Source organism: Zalophus californianus, chromosome 10 (assembly GCF_009762305.2).
Source record: "Zalophus californianus isolate mZalCal1 chromosome 10, mZalCal1.pri.v2, whole genome shotgun sequence".
In the NCBI taxonomy this organism is placed as follows: domain Eukaryota; kingdom Metazoa; phylum Chordata; class Mammalia; order Carnivora; family Otariidae; genus Zalophus; species Zalophus californianus.
The window spans coordinates 58,735,761-58,757,325 of NC_045604.1; the positions used below are offsets into that span (position 1 = coordinate 58,735,761).

General features: G+C 41.8%; 1 protein-coding gene across 6 annotated transcripts in view; it reads left to right on the forward strand.

The window, feature by feature from the left end:
- ADCY10 (adenylate cyclase 10) overlaps positions 1 to 21,565 on the forward strand; it is a 91,410-nt gene that overhangs the window by 39,208 nt on the left and 30,637 nt on the right. For all 6 annotated transcript variants that reach the window (XM_027611580.2, XM_027611579.2, XM_027611582.2 and 3 more), the window contains 5 exons: positions 657 to 931; positions 2,341 to 2,477; positions 14,991 to 15,119; positions 16,301 to 16,579; positions 16,699 to 16,989. In XM_027611580.2, coding sequence (XP_027467381.1) covers positions 657 to 931; positions 2,341 to 2,477; positions 14,991 to 15,119; positions 16,301 to 16,579; positions 16,699 to 16,989 — 1,111 coding nt within the window. The remainder of the gene's footprint in view (positions 1 to 656; positions 932 to 2,340; positions 2,478 to 14,990; positions 15,120 to 16,300; positions 16,580 to 16,698; positions 16,990 to 21,565) is intronic.

Here is a 21,565-nt window from a genome sequence, read left to right on the forward strand (position 1 = left end):
GGCTGACTCTACCACGTAAGCTCTTATTTTGTTCAGTACTGTATCCCTAGCACCTAGAACAATATCTGACCCTGATGGGTGCACAGTAAATGCTTAATGAGTGAATAAATAATTCAGACTAGGGAGGGCAAAGGTAGCCTACCCCTGGAAAGGGACCCATGATCTGTTTTCAAGTGTAACATATACCACAGTTCGGGCTAAATAGCATCAACTAGCTTAGCTTCTTTCAGCACTGGGTATGTAGCACCTAGCCCAGTAGGTGCTCAGTTAGTGTGTGTTGAATACATACATGTTGGTTGAACAAATGTCAATTAGATAAACCCAGGAGATCTTCATGTATCAGTAGATTAAAATGACGTGTGGTGAAGCTATCAGTTCTTTTTATGTAGCAGGTGCTTTTACTTGGCTACAACCCCATTTACCCTACAAATCTGCATTATATTTACACAAGGATTTGACGAAGTAAGAATCCATTCCAGCCAGCTCTGTCTAAATTGCCACACATTCCAAGTTAGTGGAATCTAAATTAATACAAATTTATTGGAAAGAAGATTTCAGTTTAGCACCACAACATCAATGCATACACATGCATACCCATACACGTGAAAAAAAATCCAAAGTCCTCCAGCATTTTTCTGTTTCTCTACTTTGTCCAGACAGTGAAAGAGGAAAGGATTATTTTCATCATCGATGAAGGCCAGTTTATTGACTCAGCCTCCTGGGCCTTTATGGAGAAGCTGATCCGGACAGTTCCTATCTTCATCATCATGTCCCTGTCGCCCTTCGTTGACATACCCTGTACGGCAGCCAGCACCATAATGAAGAACAGGAACACCACCTACATCACCCTCGGAGCCGTGCAGCCTAAGGACATCCGCAACAAGGTCTGCCTAGACCTCAGCGTCAGGGGCATCCCCAAAGAACTGGACACGTGGGTATCCTGTTTCTCTCCTGCGGTCTTCACATCTGTGTCCATTCCCCAGATCCAGACTTCATCAGATTTCTTAAGATACATCTGAAAGCGCCCATTTCGGTATTTTCACTGGTCCTATCTTTCAAAAGCGCCATTTATCATGGTTGGTATGATGGACCTGATCATCTTTTCCTTGTTATTGCTCCTGTTACACCTCCTTAAACTTGGCTCAGTGACATCAGTTTGGCTTCCCTTTCATCGTGCTAGGTGTAGACATGCTCGGTTTAATCAACAGTGACAGAGGGCGTCATCATGGGCAAGTGTCACAAAAGGCAAACTGGTAAGCTTTAAAGACACAACCTGCAAATAAGCAAGGTCTCACTCGACTGTCGGTAATGTAGGCTGGACTTGCTGTTCCGTCTGTGGCAGGTGTTGAAGGCAGGCTCTTTAGTCACTGCTCTCTGAGCCTCTCAGTGACTCCCCCACTGGGGTCCAGACAGTGGTCACCTTAACAACGTGGAGAGTGCCCCTTCTTTAGCTGGCTGCTTACAACCCACCTTGGTATCTGCATCCATTCTTTCTAATGAGTTTGCTTTGCTTCTGGGAGAAAGATGTCTGGAACAAAGTCCCATTTAAAAGAACTCCAGGCACAAATTTGGCACGCTCTTTCCCTTTGTCTCTCACTCTGTCTCTTTCTGTGTATGTGTGTATTTCGTGTGTATGTGTATCTATACATGGGCATTTACCTTTTGATCTAGCAACCCCAATTCTAGGAATCTATCTCAAAGATTTATTAACAAAGCTATAAAGAGACCTATGGACAAAGTTTTATCGAAGCATTATTTGTATTAGCAAAAGACTGAAAACAATCCAGATGTCCATCTCTGAGAGGATAAGTGGAATCAAATAGGATGCATGCACACTGTGGAGCACTACGTGGCATTAAAAAGAATGAGAAAGATCTACTGATATGGAGAGATGGGCAGGATATATTCTTGAGTGAAAAAACAAGGTGTAGCCAAGCATGCAGTTAGGGGTGTAACATGCTGTCTTTTTAGGTAAAAAAAAAAAGGGGGGGATGAAATACGTCTGTGTGCTTTTTTTATATGTTTAAAAACAAACATTGAGAAGATAAGCCAGAAACTAACTGACATGGTTATTTAGAAGGTGAGCAAGGGAGGCAACACCGAGGATGTACCTGATTATATAGTTTGGGCTTTGAAAAAATGTAAATGTTTTATGTAATTTTAAAAAATGAAAGAAAAAGAAAAAAAGCAACCCTAAAAAAGGAAAACAAGTGGAAACAAATAGAGAATATTGTTATTTTCAAATAATGAGTTATTTTCAAATAATTAGATGCGTCAAATATTTTTCCTTCCTAAAAGATGGTTGTTCGGTGTAAACAGGTCGCCTTGTTTCTACTGCAGGTACCTGGTGGAGGGAAGCTGTGGGATTCCGTTTTACTGTGAAGAATTGCTAAAAAACCTTGACCATCACAGGGTACTTGTTTTCCAACCGATGGAGTCTGAGGAAAAGACCAATATGACCTGGAATAACCTGTTCAGTAAGTACCCTATTAAGACTCTTTCTCTTGCTCCTTCTGCAGCGAGAGGGCGGGAATGGGCTTTTCCACTGACTGCATCCTATAGTGTCAGGGGGTTTGGGGAGGCAAGGAGTGGTGGACCCAATATCCGAGATTGCGAGAGAAGTTAACATTTCCTGTGGGGACTCACTGAACTGGGAGGGAGAATGTGTGCCTTAGAAAGAACACGGAAGAACACTGGGGAATCTTAAAGCCCAGAACCAACACTGAAGGGGGAGTTAGATGTTAAGTAAGGGGAGAAAATTCCTTGATTTTCTTTAGCAGGCAGCGATTATAAAATGGGGGTAAAGGAACTCAAATCCTTTTTTTTTTAATATTTAATTTATTTATTTGACAGAGAGACACAGCGAGAGAGGGAACACAAGCAGGGGGAGTGGGAGAGGGAGAAGCAGGCTTCCCACTGAGCAGGGAGCCTGATGCGGGGCTCGATCCCAGGATCCTGGGATCACGACCCAAGCCGAAGGCAGATGCCTAACGACTGAGCCACCCAGGCGCCCTTTATTTTATATTTTTTAAGATTTTATTTATTTGAGAGAGGGAGAGAGAGAGCGCGCGCACAAGCAAGGGGAGCGGCAGAGGGAGAGGGAGAAGCAGGCTCCCCGCTGAGCAGGGAGCGCAATGCGGGGCTAGAGCCTAGGACCCTGAGATCATGACCTGAGCAGAAGTCAGATGCTTAACTGACTGAGCCACCCAGATGCCCCTAAACTGCCAAACTATTTTCAAAGTGGCTGTATCATTTTACATTCCCATTAACAGTGTATGGAGGGAGATGGAATTTTCTGCCATCCTTGCCAACAATTGATGTCACTATGTTTTTTATTTTAGACATTCTGATAGGTGTTTGGTGATATCTAACTGTGGTTTTAATTTGCATCCCCCCAATTGCTAATGATGTTGAATATATTTTCATGTGCTTTTTTTTTTTTTTTTTTTTGCCATCTCTACATCTTCTTTGGTAACTATCTCTTCATGTCTTTTGCCCATTTTCTAATTGGATCGCTTGGGGTTTTTTTTTTAATGTTGAGTTTTGAGAGTTTCTTTTTTTTTTTAAGATTTTATTTATTTATTTTTTTGACAGAGAGAGACACAGCAAGAGAGGGAACACAAGCAGGGGGAGTGGGAGAGGGAGAAGCAGGCCTCCCGCTGAACAGGGAGCCCGATGCGGGGCTCGAGCCCAGGCCCCTGGGATCATGACATGAGCCGAAGGCAGACTCTTAACGACTGAGCCACCCAGGTGCCCGGAGTTTTGAGAATTCTAATCTATTCTAGATATAGGTCTTTTGTCAGATGTAGGTTTGCAAATATTTTCTCTCTGTAGCTTGTCTTCATTTTCTGCAAAGGCTCTCTCAAAGTGTTTTAATTTTGACAAAATTCAATTATCAATTTTTCCTTTTATGAGTCATGTTAAATCCAAGAACTCTTTTTTTTTTTTAAGATTGTATGTATTTATTTATTTCAGAGAGGGAAAGAGTGCACAAGTGGTGGGGGGAGAGGCAGAGGGAGAAGCAGACTCCTCACTGAGCAAGGAGCCCGATGCGGGGGCTCAATACCAAGACCCTGGGATCATGACCTGAGCCGAAGGCAGATGCTTAACTGACAGAGCCACCCGGGTGCTCCAAATCCAAGAATTCTTTGCTTATCCCTAAATGTCAAAGGTTTTTCCCTATGTGTTTTCCTTTTTTTTTCTCAGAGTTTTACATCTTACATTTAAGTTTGTGATCCATTTTGAGTTAATTTTCTTTTTTTAAAAAAAATATTTTATGTATTTATTTATTTGACAGAAAGAGAGAGAGGGAGGGAGAGCAGGAACACAAGCAGGGGGAGTGGGAGAGCAAGAAGTGCCCAATGTGGGGCTTGATCCCAGGACCCTGGGATCATGACCTGAGCCGAAGGCAGATGCTTAATGACTGAGCCGCCCAGGTGCCTCTGAGTTAATTTTCATTTAAAGTGTGAGACTTAGGTTGAGGACTTTCTTTTCCCCTTCCTTACCCCCCAAGCATGTCCTCTTGCCCCAGCACCATTTATTAAAAGGCTGTATTTTCTTCCTTGAATTGCTTTGGCACCTTTGTCAAAAATCAGTTGGACGTTTTTGTGTGGGTATATTTTTCGTTTCCTATTCTGTTCCATTGATCTATGTGTCTATCCCTTTGCCAATATCATTCAGTTTTTATTACTATAGCTACCTAGTCTTGAAACCATGTAAAACTGATTCCTTCCACTTTCTTCTTCTTTTTTCATAATTGTGTTAGCTATTCTGGTTCCTTTGCCTTTCCATATGAGTTTTAGAATAATCTTGTCTGGGGGTGCCTGGGTGGCTCAGTCGGTTGAGTGTCCGACTTTTGGTTTCAGTTCAGGTCATGATCTTGGGGTCATGAGATAGAGCCCCAAGTCGTCTCTGCACTCAACAGGGAATCTGCTTGAGATTATGTCCCTCTTCCCCACTCCCTCAAATAAATAAATAAATCTTTAGAATAATCTTGTGTATATCTACAAAAATCTTTGAGTTTTTTTTTTTTTTTTTTTAAGATTTGTTTAGAGAGAGAGAGAGAAAGAGAATGAACAGGGGAAGGGGCAGAAGGAGAGAGAGAATCCTGAAGCAAACTCCTCGCTGAGTGTGGAGCATGGAGCCAGACATGGGGTTCAATCCTAGGACTCTGAGATCATGACCTGAGCCGAAACCAAGAGTCGGCTGCTTAACTGACTGAGCCACCCAGGCTCCCCCTTGGAGAGATTTTGATAGGAATTTCAATATATATGCCTTGCACTGTATATCAATTTGGGGCAAACTGACATCTTTTCTATCTTGTCTTCCAGTCCATGAACACAGTACATCTCTTCCATTTATTTTTTCTTTGATTTCTTTCATGAGTCTTTTGTAGTTTTCAAGCATACAGATCCTGTGCATGTTGTGTTAGGTTGACACTTAAATATTTCTTTTTTAAAAAATATTGTAGGGTTGCCTGGGTAGCTCAGTCGGTTGAGCGTTGGACTCTTTGGTTTCAGCTCAGGTTGTGATTTTGGGGTCATGGGATTGAGCCCTAAGTCAGGCTCCATGCACAGTGCAAAGTCTGCTTGGGATTCTCTCTCCCTCTCCTTCTGCCCCTCCCACTGTGCATGTGTGCTCTCTCTCCCTCTCTCTTAAATAAATAAATCTTTAAAAATATATATATATTGTAGGGCACCTGATTGGCTCAGTCGGTTGAGCTGCTGCCTTCGGCTCGGGTCATAATACTGGGGTGCTGGGATTGAGCCCTGCCTTGGGCTCCCTGCTCAGTGGGAGCCTGCTTCTCCCTCTCCCTCTTCCACTCCCCTCTGCTTGTGATCTCTCTCTTTCTTTGTCAAATGGATAAAATCGTAAAAAATAATAAAATAAAAATAAAAAATATATTGTAAATGTTATATGTTTTTAATTTTGGTGTTCACATGTTCATTGCTAGTATGTAGAAATGCAACTGAATTGTGTGTATTTATCTTGTTCCTGTGTCCTTGATGAACTCATTTATTAATTCTAGGAGATTTTTATTTTGTAGAGTCTTTGAGATTTTCTATGTACAAAATCATGTCGTCTGCAAATAGGAACAATTTTATTATTTCCCTTCCAATCTGTATACTTTTTATTTCCTTTTCTGGCCTTTTCAACTGGCTAGAACTTCCAGGGCTATGTTGAATAAGAGTGCTATGAGTAGCCATCTTTGCCTTATTCCTGATCTTAGGGGAAAGCATTCAGTCTTTAAGCATTAAGTATGCTGTTAGCTGTAGGGTTTTTATAGATGCTCTTTTTCAAGTTGAGAAAGTTCCCCCTTATTCCTATTTTTCTGAGAGTTTTTATCATAAATGAGCTTTGAACCTTATCAAATTATTTTCTGCATTAATTGCTATGATTATGTTAATTTTGTTTTCTGTTAATATGATAGATTACATTGATTGACCTTCAAATATTGAACCAGCCTTGCATCCCTGGAATGAACTCCATTTAGGCATGTTCTATTATTATTTTTGCATATTGCTGAATTCTATTTCCTTAATCTGGTGTTAAGGATTGTTGCATCTATATTCATGTGGGATATTGTTCTGTAGTTTTCTCTCCCTCTTTCTCTTCGTTGTTTTGTCTGGTTTCGGCTTCATGGTAATACTAGCTTTGTAAAGTGAAATGGGAACTGTTCCCTCCTATTTCCTAGAAGAAATTGTGTAGGATTGGAGATAATTCTTCCCTAAATATTTGGTAGAATTCTCCATTGAAACTATCCCATCCTGGAGATTTCTTTTTGGGGAGTTTTTGTTTATTTATTTGGTGGTTGAAAATGTATTTATTTTTCTTCAAATGATCTTTTCAAGCAATAAATAAAAACAGGCATGTTGACTTTTCTAAAAAATAAAACCAAACAAAAAAAATCTCCTAAACTATATACATCCTACATAAATACAAGCATATCAATTGTAAAAATGACATCATTTTGAAAGATGGGGCTATTAACAAAAGTTACAAGTATTGCATTGCTCTGTCTTGAAGAATCCTCTTCCCCATATGACTCATAACCTCTAAGGATAGGTAGGGTGCTCCTGGGGAACAGGGGTATCTTCAAGAGGTGAAACTCCTCCATCTCGCTTGCTAGACAAGGAAAATTTAAGGGAAAACCTCAACATCTTTTTGGGGAGTTTTTAAATTAAAATTTCAGTTTCCTTAATAGTTAGGTGGCTATTCAAATGATCTATTTTATATTATATTAATTGTGGTAGGTTTTCTTTTGAGAAACTGGTCCATTTCATCTAAGTTCTCAGATTTATGTGTCTGGAGTTGTTCAGAGTATTCATTTAATATCTTTTTGATGTCTGGAGGGTCTGTAGTGATATCCCCTGTTTCATTCCTGATATTGGTCATTTGTATTTTCTTTCTTTCTTGTTAGTCTTAACTATAGATTTGTCAATTTTCTTGATCTTTCAAAAGACTCAGGTCTTTGTTTTGTTGATTTCTGCTCTTCTTATTTCTTTCGTCCTGCTTGCTTTGAGTTTAATTTGCTCCTCTTCATTGTTGGAAATTTCTTCTTTCTTATGTATGCATTTTTAGTGCTATAAATTTTCCTCACGGTAGTGTGTTAGCTATGTCTCACAAATTTTAATATATTGTATTTTCATTTTTATTTGATTCAATATCTTTTTAAATTTACCTTGAGTTTTCCTCTTTAGTCATGGATTATTGAAAAGAATGCTGTTTCCAAATGTTTGGAGACCTTCTTGTTATCATTCTGTTATTGGTTTCTGGTTTAATTCCATTATATTTAGAGAACATGCTCTGTACAATTTCAATTTATTTTAAATTTGTTGAAGTTTGGGGGCGCCTGGGTGGCTCAGTTGGTTAAGCGACTGCCTTCGGCTCAGGTCATGATCCTGGAGTCCCGGGATTGAGTCCCGCATCCGGCTCCCTGCTCAGCAGGGAGTCTGCTTCTCCCTCTGACCCTCTTCCCTCTTGTGCTCTCTCTATCTCATTCTCTCTCTCAAATAAAATAAATAAAATCTTTAAAAAAAAAATTTGTTGAAGTTTGTTCACAAGATATGGTCTATTTTGGTCAGTGTTCCGTAGGCACTTGAAAAAAATGTATATTCTTGCTTTTGTTGGTAGAATGCTGTATAAATGTTAGTTAGACCCTGATGATTAATGGTTGTCAAATTCATCTATATCCTGGCCTGATTTTCTGTCTAATTGTTCTACCAATTGCTGAGGGAAGAGTGTTGAAGTCTCCAACTGTAATTGTGGATTTGTCTATTTCTCTTTTCAATTCTATCAGTTTTTGCTTCACATATTTTGCAGCTTTTTTGTTTGGTGTATAAACATTTAGGATTGCTATTTGTCTTGGTGGATTGACCCTTTTGTCATATGATATCCCTCTCTGTCTCTGGGAACTTTTTTTTCCAAATGTTTATTTAAATTCTAGTTAACATACAGTACAATATTGGTTTCAGGAGTAGAATTCAGTCATTCATCACTTACATACAACACCCAGTGCTCATCATAACAAATGCTTTCCTTAATACCCACCACTCATCTAGCCCAACCCCCACCTCTGGTAACTTTCTTTGCTCCAAAGTCTGCTTTGCCTGATATTAATATAACTATTCTTGTTTTCTTTTGCTTAACATTTGCATGTTATTTATGCTATTCTTTTACTTTCAGCCTGTGTATATCATATCATATTATATTTGAAGTGAATTCTGTGTAGAGAGCATGTAGTTATGTTTTAAATATACTCAGGTAATTTATCTTTCAGTTGTTATATTTAGACCATTTACATTTAATGCAATAATTGTTATGTCAGAGCTTAAGTCTGCCATTTTATCTTTTGTTTCCCTTTCTTCTCCCCATGTCACTGTTTTCATTTTCCTGTCTCCCTTGGCTGTTTGGGCATTCTTTAGAATTCTGTCTTCATTTATCTACAGTATTTGTGAGGCTATCTCTTTGTATAGCTTTTTTAATGATTGCTCTAGCTATTGCATAATATATGCATATGTTATGTAACAGTCCACTGGTGTCACTGTTTTAACAGTTTGAGTAAAGATTAGGAAGCTTACCCCTTTTTACATTCCATTACCATCTACTATTTGTAATTATTTTAAATATTTTCTCTGGGGTGCCTGGGTGGCTCAGTTGTTAAGCGTCTGCCTTGGGCTCAGGCCATGATCCCAGGGTCCTGGGATCGAGCCCTGCATCGGGCTCCCTGCTCAGCGGGAAGCCTGCTTCTCCCTCTCCCACTCGCCTTGCTTGTGTTCCTGCTCTCACTATCTCTCTTTCTCTGTCAAATAAATAAATAAAATCTTTAAAAAAAAAAAGAATTCTATCTTCATTTATCTACCGTATTTGTGAGGCTATCTCTCTGTATAGCTTTTTTAGTGATTGCTCTAGCTATTACATAATATATGCATATGTTATCACAGTCCACTGGTGTCACGGTTTTAACAGTCTGAGTAAAGATTAGAAACCTTACCCCTTTTTACATTCCTTTACCACCTACTATTTATAATTATTTTAAATATTTTTTCTGGGGTGCCTGGGTGGCTCAGTCATTCAGTGTCTGCCTTCAGCTCAGGTCATGATCCCGGGGTCCTGGGATCGAGCCCCGCATCTGGCTCCCTGCTCAGGAGGGAGCCTGCTTCTCCTTCTCCCATTCCCCCTGCTAGTGTTCCTTCTCTTGCTTTTTCTCTCTCTGTCAAATAAGTAAATAAAATCCTTAAAATAAATAAATAAGTAGATAAATAGATAGATAGATAGATAGATAGATATTTTCTCTGCAGGACACCTGGCTGGCTCAGTCGGTTAAGTGGCTGCCTTCGGCTCATGTCATGGTCCGAATCCCTCATCCAGCTCCTTGCCCAGCCGGAACCCTGCTTCTCCCTCTGCCTGCTCTGCCTGCCACTCCCCCTGCTGGTGCTCTCTCTCTCTCTGACAAATAAATTAATAAAATCCTTTATTTTTTTTTTTAAGATTTATTTATTTATTTTGAGAGAGTGAGAATGAGAGAGAGAGAGTACATGAGAGGGGGGAGGGTTAGAGGGAAAAGCAGGCTCCTCGCCGAGCAGGGAGCCCAATGCAGGACTTGATCCCGGGACTCCAGGATCATGACCTGAGCCGAAGGCAGTTGCTTAACCAACTGAGCCACCCAGGCGCCCCTAAAATCCTTTAAAAAGTAATAATAAGGGGCACCTGGGTGGCTCAATTGTTGAGTGTCTGCCTTCCGCTCGGGTCATGATCCCAGAGTCCTGGGATCAAGCCCCGCATCAGGCTCCCTGCTTGGTGGAAAGCCTGCTTCTCCCTCCCCTACTCCCCCTGCTTGTGTTCCCTCTCTCGCTGTGTCTCTCTCTGTCAAATAAGTAAATAAAATCTTTAAAAAAATAATAATTAAAATAATAAAATAAGTAAACATTTTATCTGCATACATTTAGAACCACATAAGGTAATTGTTATAATTTTTGCTTGAACTGCAAATATAATTTAGAAAACTTAAGAGGAGAAGGGAAATCTATTATATTTATCCATATTTTTACTTATCCTGTTCTTTATTCTTTTTTGATGTTCTGTTTCTTCTTTTATTATTTCTTTTCTATTTAGAGAATGTCTTTTAGTCATTCTTTCAGGGTAGGTCTGCTGGCTACCAATTGTCTTAGTTTCCCATTATCTGAGACTACCTTGATTTCTCCTTCATTCCTGAAGGATATTTTTGTTGGATATAGGATTCTGGGTTGACAGTTGTTTTCTCTCAGCTTTTGGGATGGAAGCCAAGACTCCTCCCTCAGCCTTTGCTGGTGGGAGCAGGTGTGGGCTACAGTTATTTGTTTTTGTTTTTTGTTTGTTTGTTTAGCTGGAGTAAAGTGGTTTTTGTCTAAAAATTTTCTGTCTCACTAGCTGCCCCTTTGCTGGTCCTTTGGCAGAAAGTGCAGGCTATTGTTTGCAACCCTTGCTGTTTCTAGGTTAAGATTCTTCCCTCCACGTCTGGGATATAAGGCAAAAAGAAAACTCAGGAAAATCACTGCTATGTTGTTCCTTGGGTCCCAATGTCCCTAGCCAGTCTGACTTCTCTCCACCTTCAGTGTCTTCTTAGATTTGCTTTATATATGACACGGTTTTTAGTTGTAGTTAACAGGAGGAATAGACAAAAACATGCCTACTCCAGCTTTCTAAGAAATGGAAGTTCTCAAATAAGTGATGGGGGTTTTACAGGTATAAGCACTGTGCACATTAATATTGCTAAGCTTGCAGAATAACAACTCCTTCCTCTGAGACAAATTTAAGGGTGAGCTTGTAGACGGAAAATCAGTGCCATGCCTAGACGAATATTTGTAATAAAGGAGCTTTTGGTGCTGGTTTTCTACATATAGCAGGATAAGAAATTATCACCTAAAGGTGATAATAAGAGAAACTTCACAAAAAAATTCCTCTTGCTTCCTGAAACTCCCCGTGTCTCCTGCATGATTGAATGAAGCGCGGAGGCCCCATTTCCCTCCATGAACTGTGTTTTGGTCTGTGGCTTCATCTGCTGCCTTTCATTCTGTGTATAATGACTGGCCCACAGGACCACATGGCCAGAGTAGCCTCATCTAGAGGAGAAATGAGACAGACATAAGTTTGCTTTTTAAAAGAAAGCTATTATTTTTTCTGGGTAATCATGATTAAAAAACAGTCAGATAAGGCTTTTCTTGGCTAAATTCGTTTTAAGGAGGGTAATGGATCATCAGATGGACAATGCGTGCTAAGATCATTATTTTTAGATAAGTCCCTTACAATAATATATTCGCCAATGAATTAACAAAAGGCAATTTGTAAACATAAATACTACTGAGCAATACTGTTCCTACATGTTACATGTTTATTTGTTTCACAAACATTTATTCAGTGTCTATTAAGAGCTCTTTTCAAAACAGGTGACTCCTTTAAAACCGTTCAGTATCTTCTGGGGTGATTGAAAAATTTTGAAACTTGGGGCACCTGGGTGGCTCAGATGGTTAAGCGTCTGCCTTTGGCTCAGGTTGTGATCTCCAGGTCCTGGGATTGAGCCCCACGTTGGGCTCCTGGCTCAGCCAGGAGTCGGCTTCTCCCTCTGCCTCTCCCCACTGCTCATGCTCTTTCTCTCTCCCTCTGTCTCTCTCTCTCCCTAATGAATAAATAAAATCTTTAAAAAAAATAAAGAAAAAAATTAAAAAATTAAAAAAAGGAAAAATTTTGAAATTAAAGAGGTTTTGGTTGCAAACAATGTGAATGCACCAAATGCCACTGAATTGTAAACATTAAAATGGTTAATTGTACATGACTTTCGCCTAAATAAAAAAAAACAACAACAACTATATACAAGACATGATCCTAGACTGGATCCTATATTGGAAGAAAAAAATGCTAAAGGACATTATTGAGTCAGTTGACAAAACTGGAATATGGACGGTAAATTCCTACTTCAATGTGAAATATTCTGAAGCTGAAAAGTGCACTCTAGTTATGTAAGAGAATCTCATTCTTAGGAAATACAGAGTAAAGTATTTGGGGTAAAGGGGCATGAATTGTGCAACTTGCATTCAAATGCTTCAGAAGAAATATGTACATATAGAGAAAACAAAGGTTATGGCAAATGAGGCAAAATGTTAACAGGTGAACTCAAATAAAGAGTACACAGTTTTATTCTTACAACTTTTGGTAAGTTTGAAACTTTTCAAATAAAAAGATTTTTTTAAAAACACACAACATTTACTAACATAACATAATAAAATTAAATTAAATTTTTAAAAACCCCAAACATAACAACATTCAGTGGTTTCCCACTGAGCTTACGACGAAATCCAGCCTCCCACCCGGGAATGGAAACCCCTTAGGGCCTGACTTCCACACCTGTGTGGTCTCATCGGTGTTCTGAAATGTGCTTCAGCCACACCGGCTGCATTTCTGGCATTTCCACTACTGGGACACATGCCGCGCTCCTTTCTGCTTCAGACCACTGTCCTCTCTCCTCAGGCGCCTCACACACACTGTTGGCTCCTCTCTCCTTCAGCTCAGGAGTTGCCTGCTCAGGGTGACTTTCTCTACCTCAGTCTAGCTGAAGAAAGCCTCCCTGGGCCTGCACCTTCTTGTGAGTCTCTGTTACCGGGTTTATTTCCTTCATACAACTAAGTCACATTATGATATTATCCTATGAATTTATCTATCTGTTGTTCCTTGTCTCTCTGCCACTGTTGGAATTTAAACTTTGTGAGGCAGGAAATCTTGTACACTTTGGAATCTTCCCCAGAACAACACCCAGTACCTAGGGGCGCTCAGCTGACACTGGTTGAGTGATTGAAAGAAGGGTCATCCCAGTTGCTAGGTCCTAGAAAGGGAAATGAAAAAGCATAAAAGAACATGGACCAAGTCTTGCCCTTGAACCTCACTCTCCTACCCCTAACGCACTCATACACACTCACACCGGGCCCCTTTTTGGGTATTCCACCCTGCCTTGGCCTCCCTCATTCTGAACTCTTCCTGTCCCCGCACCTGACCTCCTTGACCCGTCAGCCCTCAGCTTGGGTCCCCGGGTCTACTCCTCCAATGACAGCTTTCCTCAAGTTCCATCCTTAGGCCCCTTCTTTGCTAGCTTGGTTCTCTCTCCCCAGGCGTTATTCATCTGTTCTCCAGCCTGTGTGTGTGTGTGTGTGTGTGTGTGTGTGTGTTTATGCATGTGTGTAATCTTTAACCATAACCTCATTCTTAATTCTAGATGGTATATTCCCAAATGCCCATTGGATGGTCTTCTAGAACCCCTCAAACTCAACCTCCTTAAACCTTAATGCATCACTCTCCCTCCCATACTGTAGCTCCTCCTCTATCTCCCAGCTTGATTCTTGGCAACACTCATGTCTCAGCTCCACCACCAGCTTGCTCAGACCCATTTCCTCAGTAGGCCACGCAGTAGCACTACCTAGTCCTACCCACCATCACTTCTTCATATTCCGTTGTTACTGTTTGTTACACTCTGGCATGATGACTAATTACTTCGGTAGCTGTCTCTAAGATTTTAAGCTCCTTGGGGTTGGAAGCATGCACTGTTCACATTTATAGCCTTCACAGGCTATGGTGAAAAAAACGTCTGTACTGTATCGACATCGAACTCTCTGACACTGTGCCACTCACGTGGCGCGTGTTTACTGCCTGGAAGTGTAGCCCTTTGTGTACATATCTTATCTCTCCAGGAGATTAGAAACTTAGCTATGTTCACCTTCATATTTCCACATCACATATCATGGTGTTACATGAATGACTGGAGGAATAAGGAAGTAATGCAGTTTGGAGTACCAGGAGACAGTTACCAGGCAAGTGTACTATCCAATCTCACCATTTTATTTTTTTATTTTTTTTAAGATTTTTTTTTCTTTTATTTATTTGATAGAGAGAGACACAGCGAGATAGGGAACACAAGCCGGGAGTGGGAGAGGGAGAAGCAGGCTTCCTGCTGAGCAGGGAGCCTGATGCAAGACTCGATCCCAGGACTCTGGGATCATGACCTGAGCCAAAGGCAGACGCTTAACGACTGAGCCACCCAGGTGCCCCATCAACCTCACCATTTTAAATATCTCTTTCTGATAACCATGTTGTAAGTCGAGTACAGTCTCCCACAGAACGTGTTTGCATCTGAGTGTGGATATTTGAATGTGCATACAAATATATGTTACTACATACTATAAGATACACACTGATAATCTTTGAATCAAATTTCTGTAAAACTGCATATACTCCGGAAGACTTCCAATAGTTATTCCCAATACTTTTGGGGGTGGCAGAACATTTTTTAGTACATTTAGGTTTTCATATATTAGTTTACTTAAAATGCTATTCCAAAATACTCGGTGAGCCAACACACATCTCTACCTGCTCTTTCTCTTGCAAGATCCATCTTGAAGTTTATTGGAAAATCAAGATAATGATAGCACAATGACGCTCAAATGTTCTTCCTTTTCATCTCCCTACAGAGAATTTTAGTAGGCCAACCGAGGAATTAAAAATATTTACTCCTAATAATGAGGAGGGAATTGAAGAAGTCTGTAACCTCGCCAGTGGTGTCAGATTGAAAAACTTGTCACCGCCAGCATCATTAAAAGGTAAGGAAGATTTGACCCCGTGTTCCAGGACCTGGATTCCCCTTTTCTTTTCTCTAGGATGATTGTTGAAAAGGGAGAGAGGAAGATAGTAGCAGACTGTGGTGGTTGTCTGTGTTGTGTTACCCCAGGCAGTCGAAGTCTCCATGGAAGGCTTAGCTTTTCTGCTTCTGACTTGGAACCACCTGCTCCTCTGGGCATACTCTGGAGTCTGATTTGAACCAAGTTCAGTTCAACTGCATAAATGAATGAGGTGTAGTACATTTTTCATTAAATCAAAGCCAAATAATGAGAGAGAAAATTGAATACTGACACTTTTTCTGTCATTTATTTTTATAAGAAATGACAAGCGGGAATTTATATCCAAGCTGTATTCTTATTCCTTTAGAGAAAAATGACTTGCAAGCAATGTTCTAGTATGAATTCAGCTCCAAGCCATGCCATCTAGAAATAACTGAACATGTGTGAAGGATGACCTAGGGACACCTCGAGGTTCTCAGACTTCAAAAAAGCATCATTTGTTTCATTCACTCTGTCTACGAAAGTAGGAAGGTGGGCTAGCTCGGCTTCTGCAGTGTTCTGCGGCAAGCGGAGAAATTTGGATTTTGTCCTGACACAGGTGATGTCACGGAAGGACATCCTGGTCCAGGTGTCCAGGGAGCCACGTGACTATGACAGCCACACGTAGGGGAGAAGTTGGAATTGGAGCTTGAAGCTCTCTGGCACTTTGTCATGAGCACAGAGATGGTAGTAGACTGTCACAACGAGTGAGTCTCAGGCGAGGTTGAGAGGAGGCTTGTTGCTAGGAGGAGGCAGTCAGTGAGGGGGGCAGACAAGGGCCAGCTGGTGAAGCCAACATAGCAGGTGGATGGCAGCCACTCTCCTCCGACTACCGTGGCCCTCCCTGACCCCCCCTCTCCTCACAAACCCTGTCACACTCTAGCACAAAACCCAAACACCTTGCAGTCAGTCTTGTTCTGGGCTGGCCATTATGCCATGTGTGTCCCAGATAGCAGCACCATGCACTCTCTGTGAAGTAGGTCCTAAGCAAATAATCTCTTTTGGTTTAGCGTGGCCGGGTTCCTGTGAAACAAGCAGTGTAGAGCAGGACAGTTGTCTGTCTCTAGAATGTATTTGCTACAGACAGGTGACCAGTTTCCTATTGTGTGGCTTTTCACCTGCAGAAATCTCTCTGGTTCAGCTGGATAGCATGAGCCTTTCCCACCAGATGTTGGTGAGATGTGCTGCCATTATTGGCCTGACCTTCACCACGGAGTTGTTGTTTGAGGTTCTGCCTTGTTGGAACATGAAGATGATGATCAAGGCCCTGGCAACTCTAGTGGAATCCAACGTCTTTGATTGTTTCCGGAATGGCAAGGAACTCCGAACAGCCCTAAAACAGCATGCGGCCTCGTTTGAGGTGAATTATCGCTCGCTGTCTCTGAAGCCTAGTGAGGGAATGGGTGAGTAGAACCTGGAAGAGACTCACATTTCCTCTTAGTTAAAGGCGTACCTGGTCAAGGAACTGATGTGCGTGGGGCAGCAGGGGCTGACCCAGTCATTGCCTTTCTGTTCTCCCTAGCTCATGGTGAGGAGGAAGAGCTCCACGAGCTGGAAAGCGAGGTCATCGAGTGCCACATCATTCGATTTTGCAGGCCTATGATGCAGAAGACAGCCTATGAACTGTGGCTGAAGGACCAGAAGAAAGCCATGCACTTGAAATGTGCCCGCTTTTTAGAGGAAAATGCACACAGATGTGACCATTGCCAAAGTGGGGACTTCATCCCCTACCACCACTTCACAGTGAACATTCGCCTCAACAGTTTGGACATGGATACCATTAAGAAGATGGCTAAGTCCCACGGATTTAAAAGTAAACATACCTCATTCCTCGTTAGTCCTAACTATTTCTGGGGAATGGAGTAGATTTGGACCTTGAGGGCTTCAAGTCCCTTGAGGCGTGGGTTCCGCATATGGCTGGAGACTTGAGTAGCGTAGGTCACTGGAGTGGGAAAGGGGGACATGTGAGCAGCTGAGTCTGGCAGAAACAGCCTTGCTGTGAGACTCAGAGAGGGTTTGAAGATCAGGACTCTGGCAAAATGGGGTGCAACCAGAGCTCAAAGGAAAATATCCAGAGGGATAAAACGGACCCAGCTTAATTCACACCAAGGGATGGAATCCAAGGGGGGCGGGGTGGCAGGGGTCTCACATGTTGAAGCAGAAACAAGAGCAAGAGGGAGTACTGTTTCTTGGCAGGTAAGAGTGTTGTTGCCCTGGCAGTCAGGTTTGAAACAAGGTTCCATCAGAGAAAGAATGTGAGAAGGGGAGAATTATGCAGGGCTAAGCAGGTCAAGGCCCCAGAAGAGGGGGCTCAGGCTCAGGGCCGGGGTTCCAGACATCTGTGAAGCAAAAGCGAGAAAGTTACAGTCTGATAGCACAAATCAGCTACACAATCTGGGAAAACACAGGAGAGGTTTCAAGCGGTATCAGGGACCAGGGACTCCGTTACCATAGGCATGATGGATGTGAGGCTAGGGGCAGTAACCCCAACTTCAGCCCTCCCTCGTGGGTGGCCAGGGAGCACCAGGGAGCACGCCCTAGCCTAAGGCCTTGGTGGTTATGGCTAAATCTGGTTGGGAAAGCAGAGGCTTGTAAGGACAGGATTCCTACATTATATGGATATTAAAAACTGGGAAGAAATGTATGAAAGTGCCTAGCATATAGTAGGTAGAAAAACAATTTTTTAAAGATTTTAATTATTTATTTGAGAGAGTGTGAGAGCTGGAGAATGCCAGCAGGGAGAGAAGCAGAGGAAGAGGGAGAAGCAGGCTCCCGGCGGAGCAGGGAGCCTGATGTGGGGCTTGATCCCGGGACCCTGGGATCATGACCTGAGCCGAAGGCAGATGCTTCACTGACTGAGCCACCCAGGTGCCCCCCAAAATAAATATTTATTCTCATTCACTCTTTATTTCACATGCATTCTCATTTGATCTTCATGTTAACCTTTAAAGGTGGAGGGCTATTTTCATTTTATACATGAGAAAACTGAGGTTCTGGAAGATTCAATAACTTGTCCAGTGCCACAGAATGAGTGATAGACTGTTCAATCGCAGGTCAGTCTCATTCCCGAACTCACGCTGTGCCCAGTACACCTGAGCTTCCCAAAGTACAGGGTGGGACCTTTGGGCAAGACTGGCAGGGGAGATTAGAAGAGGTTCCTGGAAGCAACAGTTGATGGAGTCAGAGAGTGAGGAAGGCAATGCCCTCTCAGTCCTCGATCAGGAAGAAAGCAGCTTTGCACTGTGGCACAAGTCTATTGTTGACCCGGTACTAACACTTGCCCATCTCCCTTTTCAAAAAAGAGAAGTCAGGCTTTAGGTTCAGAGCCTTAGAGTCTGGATTCTCATGGATCGGATGGGAGAAAAAGCCAGCCTGGAGCCATTTTAAGTACTTCCCGAGTACTTTTGGGAGTATGAGAAGAGCCCTAGATGCTGGAATGGAAGACACAAGAAAATAACTTTTAAGAAGGACTTGAGGACCAAGAGAGGGCACACCCCTCCAACAAACAAAACAAGTGCCGAGAAGGCAGAAAATGAGGGCTGACAAGGATGCATGTGCAAATCCAAGAAGCTTCAGGGATGATCCCAACATAGGGCCATGTTCAAGGAACCAATGAAAATACCAGTAAGAGAGAGTTGACTGAGGCCGATAAGAGAAAGCAGAAGCGAGGGGCAGCCTGGTGACTCAGTCATCTAAGCATCTGACTCTTGATCTCATGTTGGGCTCCATGCTGGGTGTGGAGCCTACTTTAAAAATAAATAAATAAATATAAATGAATGAATGAATAAATAAATAAAAGAGAAAGGAGAAGGAAAATTCCAGACTATGTGGAACCAGTGAATCTCTCTATGTATGTAATTTTATATATATATTTGGTGGCAGTGGGGGGTAAAATCACAGTTGATTTTTTTTTTTAAGATTTGTTTATTTATTTTAGAGAAGGGGGAGGGACAGAGGGAGAGAATCCCAAACAGACTCCCCGCTGACCACAGACATGGGGCTCGGTCACACAACATTGAGATCATGACCTGAGTCAAAATCAAGAGTCAGACGCCCAACTGACTGAGCCACCCAGGCTCCCCCCCTTCCCCCAAATGGTTTTAAGCAGGCTGGCTATGGCTGTCAAAGAAAGCAACTTCAGTTATTTTTGGATTCTCCAATATACCTTAGCAGTTTCACTCAGGTGCTTCTGTGCCCTCCTGTGTCTCTGAGTAATGTCTGCACTTCTGTCAGCCCCTCCACCTGCCTGAGGCCAAAGCTCTACTATTTCTCCTATCAGAACTTTTCACCTGTTTAAAAGCCTATCAACTAGACATCTTTATTTTTTTTAAAGATTTTATTTATTTATTTATTTGAGAGAGAGAATGAGAGAGAGAGAGAGAGAGCATGAGGTGGGGAGGGTGAGAGGGAGAAGCAGACTCCCCGCCGAGCAGGGAGCCCGACGTGGGACTCGATCCCGGGACTCCAGGATCATGACTCGAGCTGAAGGCAGTCGCTTAACCAACTGAGCCACCCAGGCGCCCAACTAGACATCTTTAAATAAGGACTTTAAAATTTTTACAGTTTTACAGTAGAAACTGTAGAATTTTACAGTTTCTACTGTAAAAAGTTTTACAGTAAAAGTTATACAGTAGAAACAATAATCTCAAACCCTAGTGCCCCAGACACTTTCAGTACATCTCAGGGGCAAACATCTTAACTGTTCTTTCTGGTCATTGCCCCCATAACAAAATGATGTGTTCATACAGTTTTCCTTTTTAAAAAAACAAATTGACATTATCTGTTTTCTTCTTACTTTGGTGAACAGATACAGCATGCCAGGATGAGGACTTACCCCTGTCACACTACTTCTCAGGACCTTTCCCCCAGTATTGTTAATGACCATCATTAGATAAATCGTTACAAAGACCATGTAAATGCTATGCATTACAGAACCAAGTAATATACTGTGAAAAGAGTTCTTTTTTTAAAGACTTTATTTATTTATTTGTCAGAGAGAGAGAGAGAGGACTCATAAGCAGGGGGAGCAGCAGAGGGAGAGGGAGAAGCAGGCTCCTCGCTGAGCAGGAAGCCCAGTGTGGGGCCTGATCCCAGGACCCTGGGATCATGATCTGAGCCAAAGGCAGACGTTTAACTGACTGAGCCACTCAGGTGTCCCTAGAGTTCTTACAAAAGTTTATTTTTCCTCGAGTTTCTAGGATAATTTTCTTTTTTGCAATGTGTTTTTTATAATATCCTGTCTTGGTTGGAGACTCTGTCCATTATCCCTGAACCTTGTGCCTGTAGGTAATACTGGTGAAGGACATACAGTTGACCCTTGAATAACATGGGTCTGAACTGTGCCGATTCACTTATATGCACATTTTTTCAATAAATACAGTATAATACTATGAACGTATTTTCTCTTATGATTTTCTTAATAACATTTTCTTTTCTCTAGCTTCCTTTATTGTGAAGATAGAGTATATAATACATAAAACATAGAAAATATGGGTTGGGGCACTTGGGTGGCTCAGTTGTTAAGCGTCTGCCTTCGGCTCAGGTCATGATCCCAGGGTCCTGGGATCGAGGCTCACATCGGGCTCCCTGCTCCACGGGAAGCCTGCTTCTTCTCCCTCTCCCACTTCCCCTGCTTGTGTTCCCTCTTTCGCTGTGTCTCTCTCTGTCAAATAAATGAATAAAATCTTAAAAAAAAAAAAAGAAAATATGGGTTAATTAACTTTATGTTACCAGTAAAGCTTCTGGTCAACCGTAGGCTGTTAAGTAGTTAAGTTTTTAGGGAGTCAAAAGTTATATGTGAATTTTCAACTGCTGCGGAGGTGAAGGGGTTGGTGTCCCTAAACCCCTGTGTTGTTCAAGAGTCAGCTGGAATTGGAAGAGGTTCAAAGACATTAGGTGTAAATTAGATAGTGAGGAAGTTGATTCTCTTTTCAATTCTTTCTCAATCCTCAAGTCCTTCTTAAGTTATTTTCTTAAGTCTTGATCCCCAAAGATCTGCAGTCCATGGGCTTCCTCCTGGGCTCTGTCCTTCAACTCGCTCTACCTACTTCATCAGAGACAACACCTCTCACTCCTTTGCCTTCTGAACATGTATTGAAACCCCACCTGACATTTCATTTACTCATTCAACAAATACTGAGTTCCTACTATGTGCGAGACCCTGCTGCAGGTATGTGGGATACATCAGTGAACAAAAGAGCATTCATTCTATTGTGGAGAAGCAATGGAGGAAAAAATATAATGAAGGAGTAAAAAATCTACAGTATGTAATGGGGGGTAAATCCCACCTCAAGGAAGGAAACTGAAAGGCTTGTTTGCTAGGGCAGGTGGGATTAGGAATGCAGAGCCATTAGGGGGGCCCTCACTGAGAGGTGAGATTCATAGAAAGA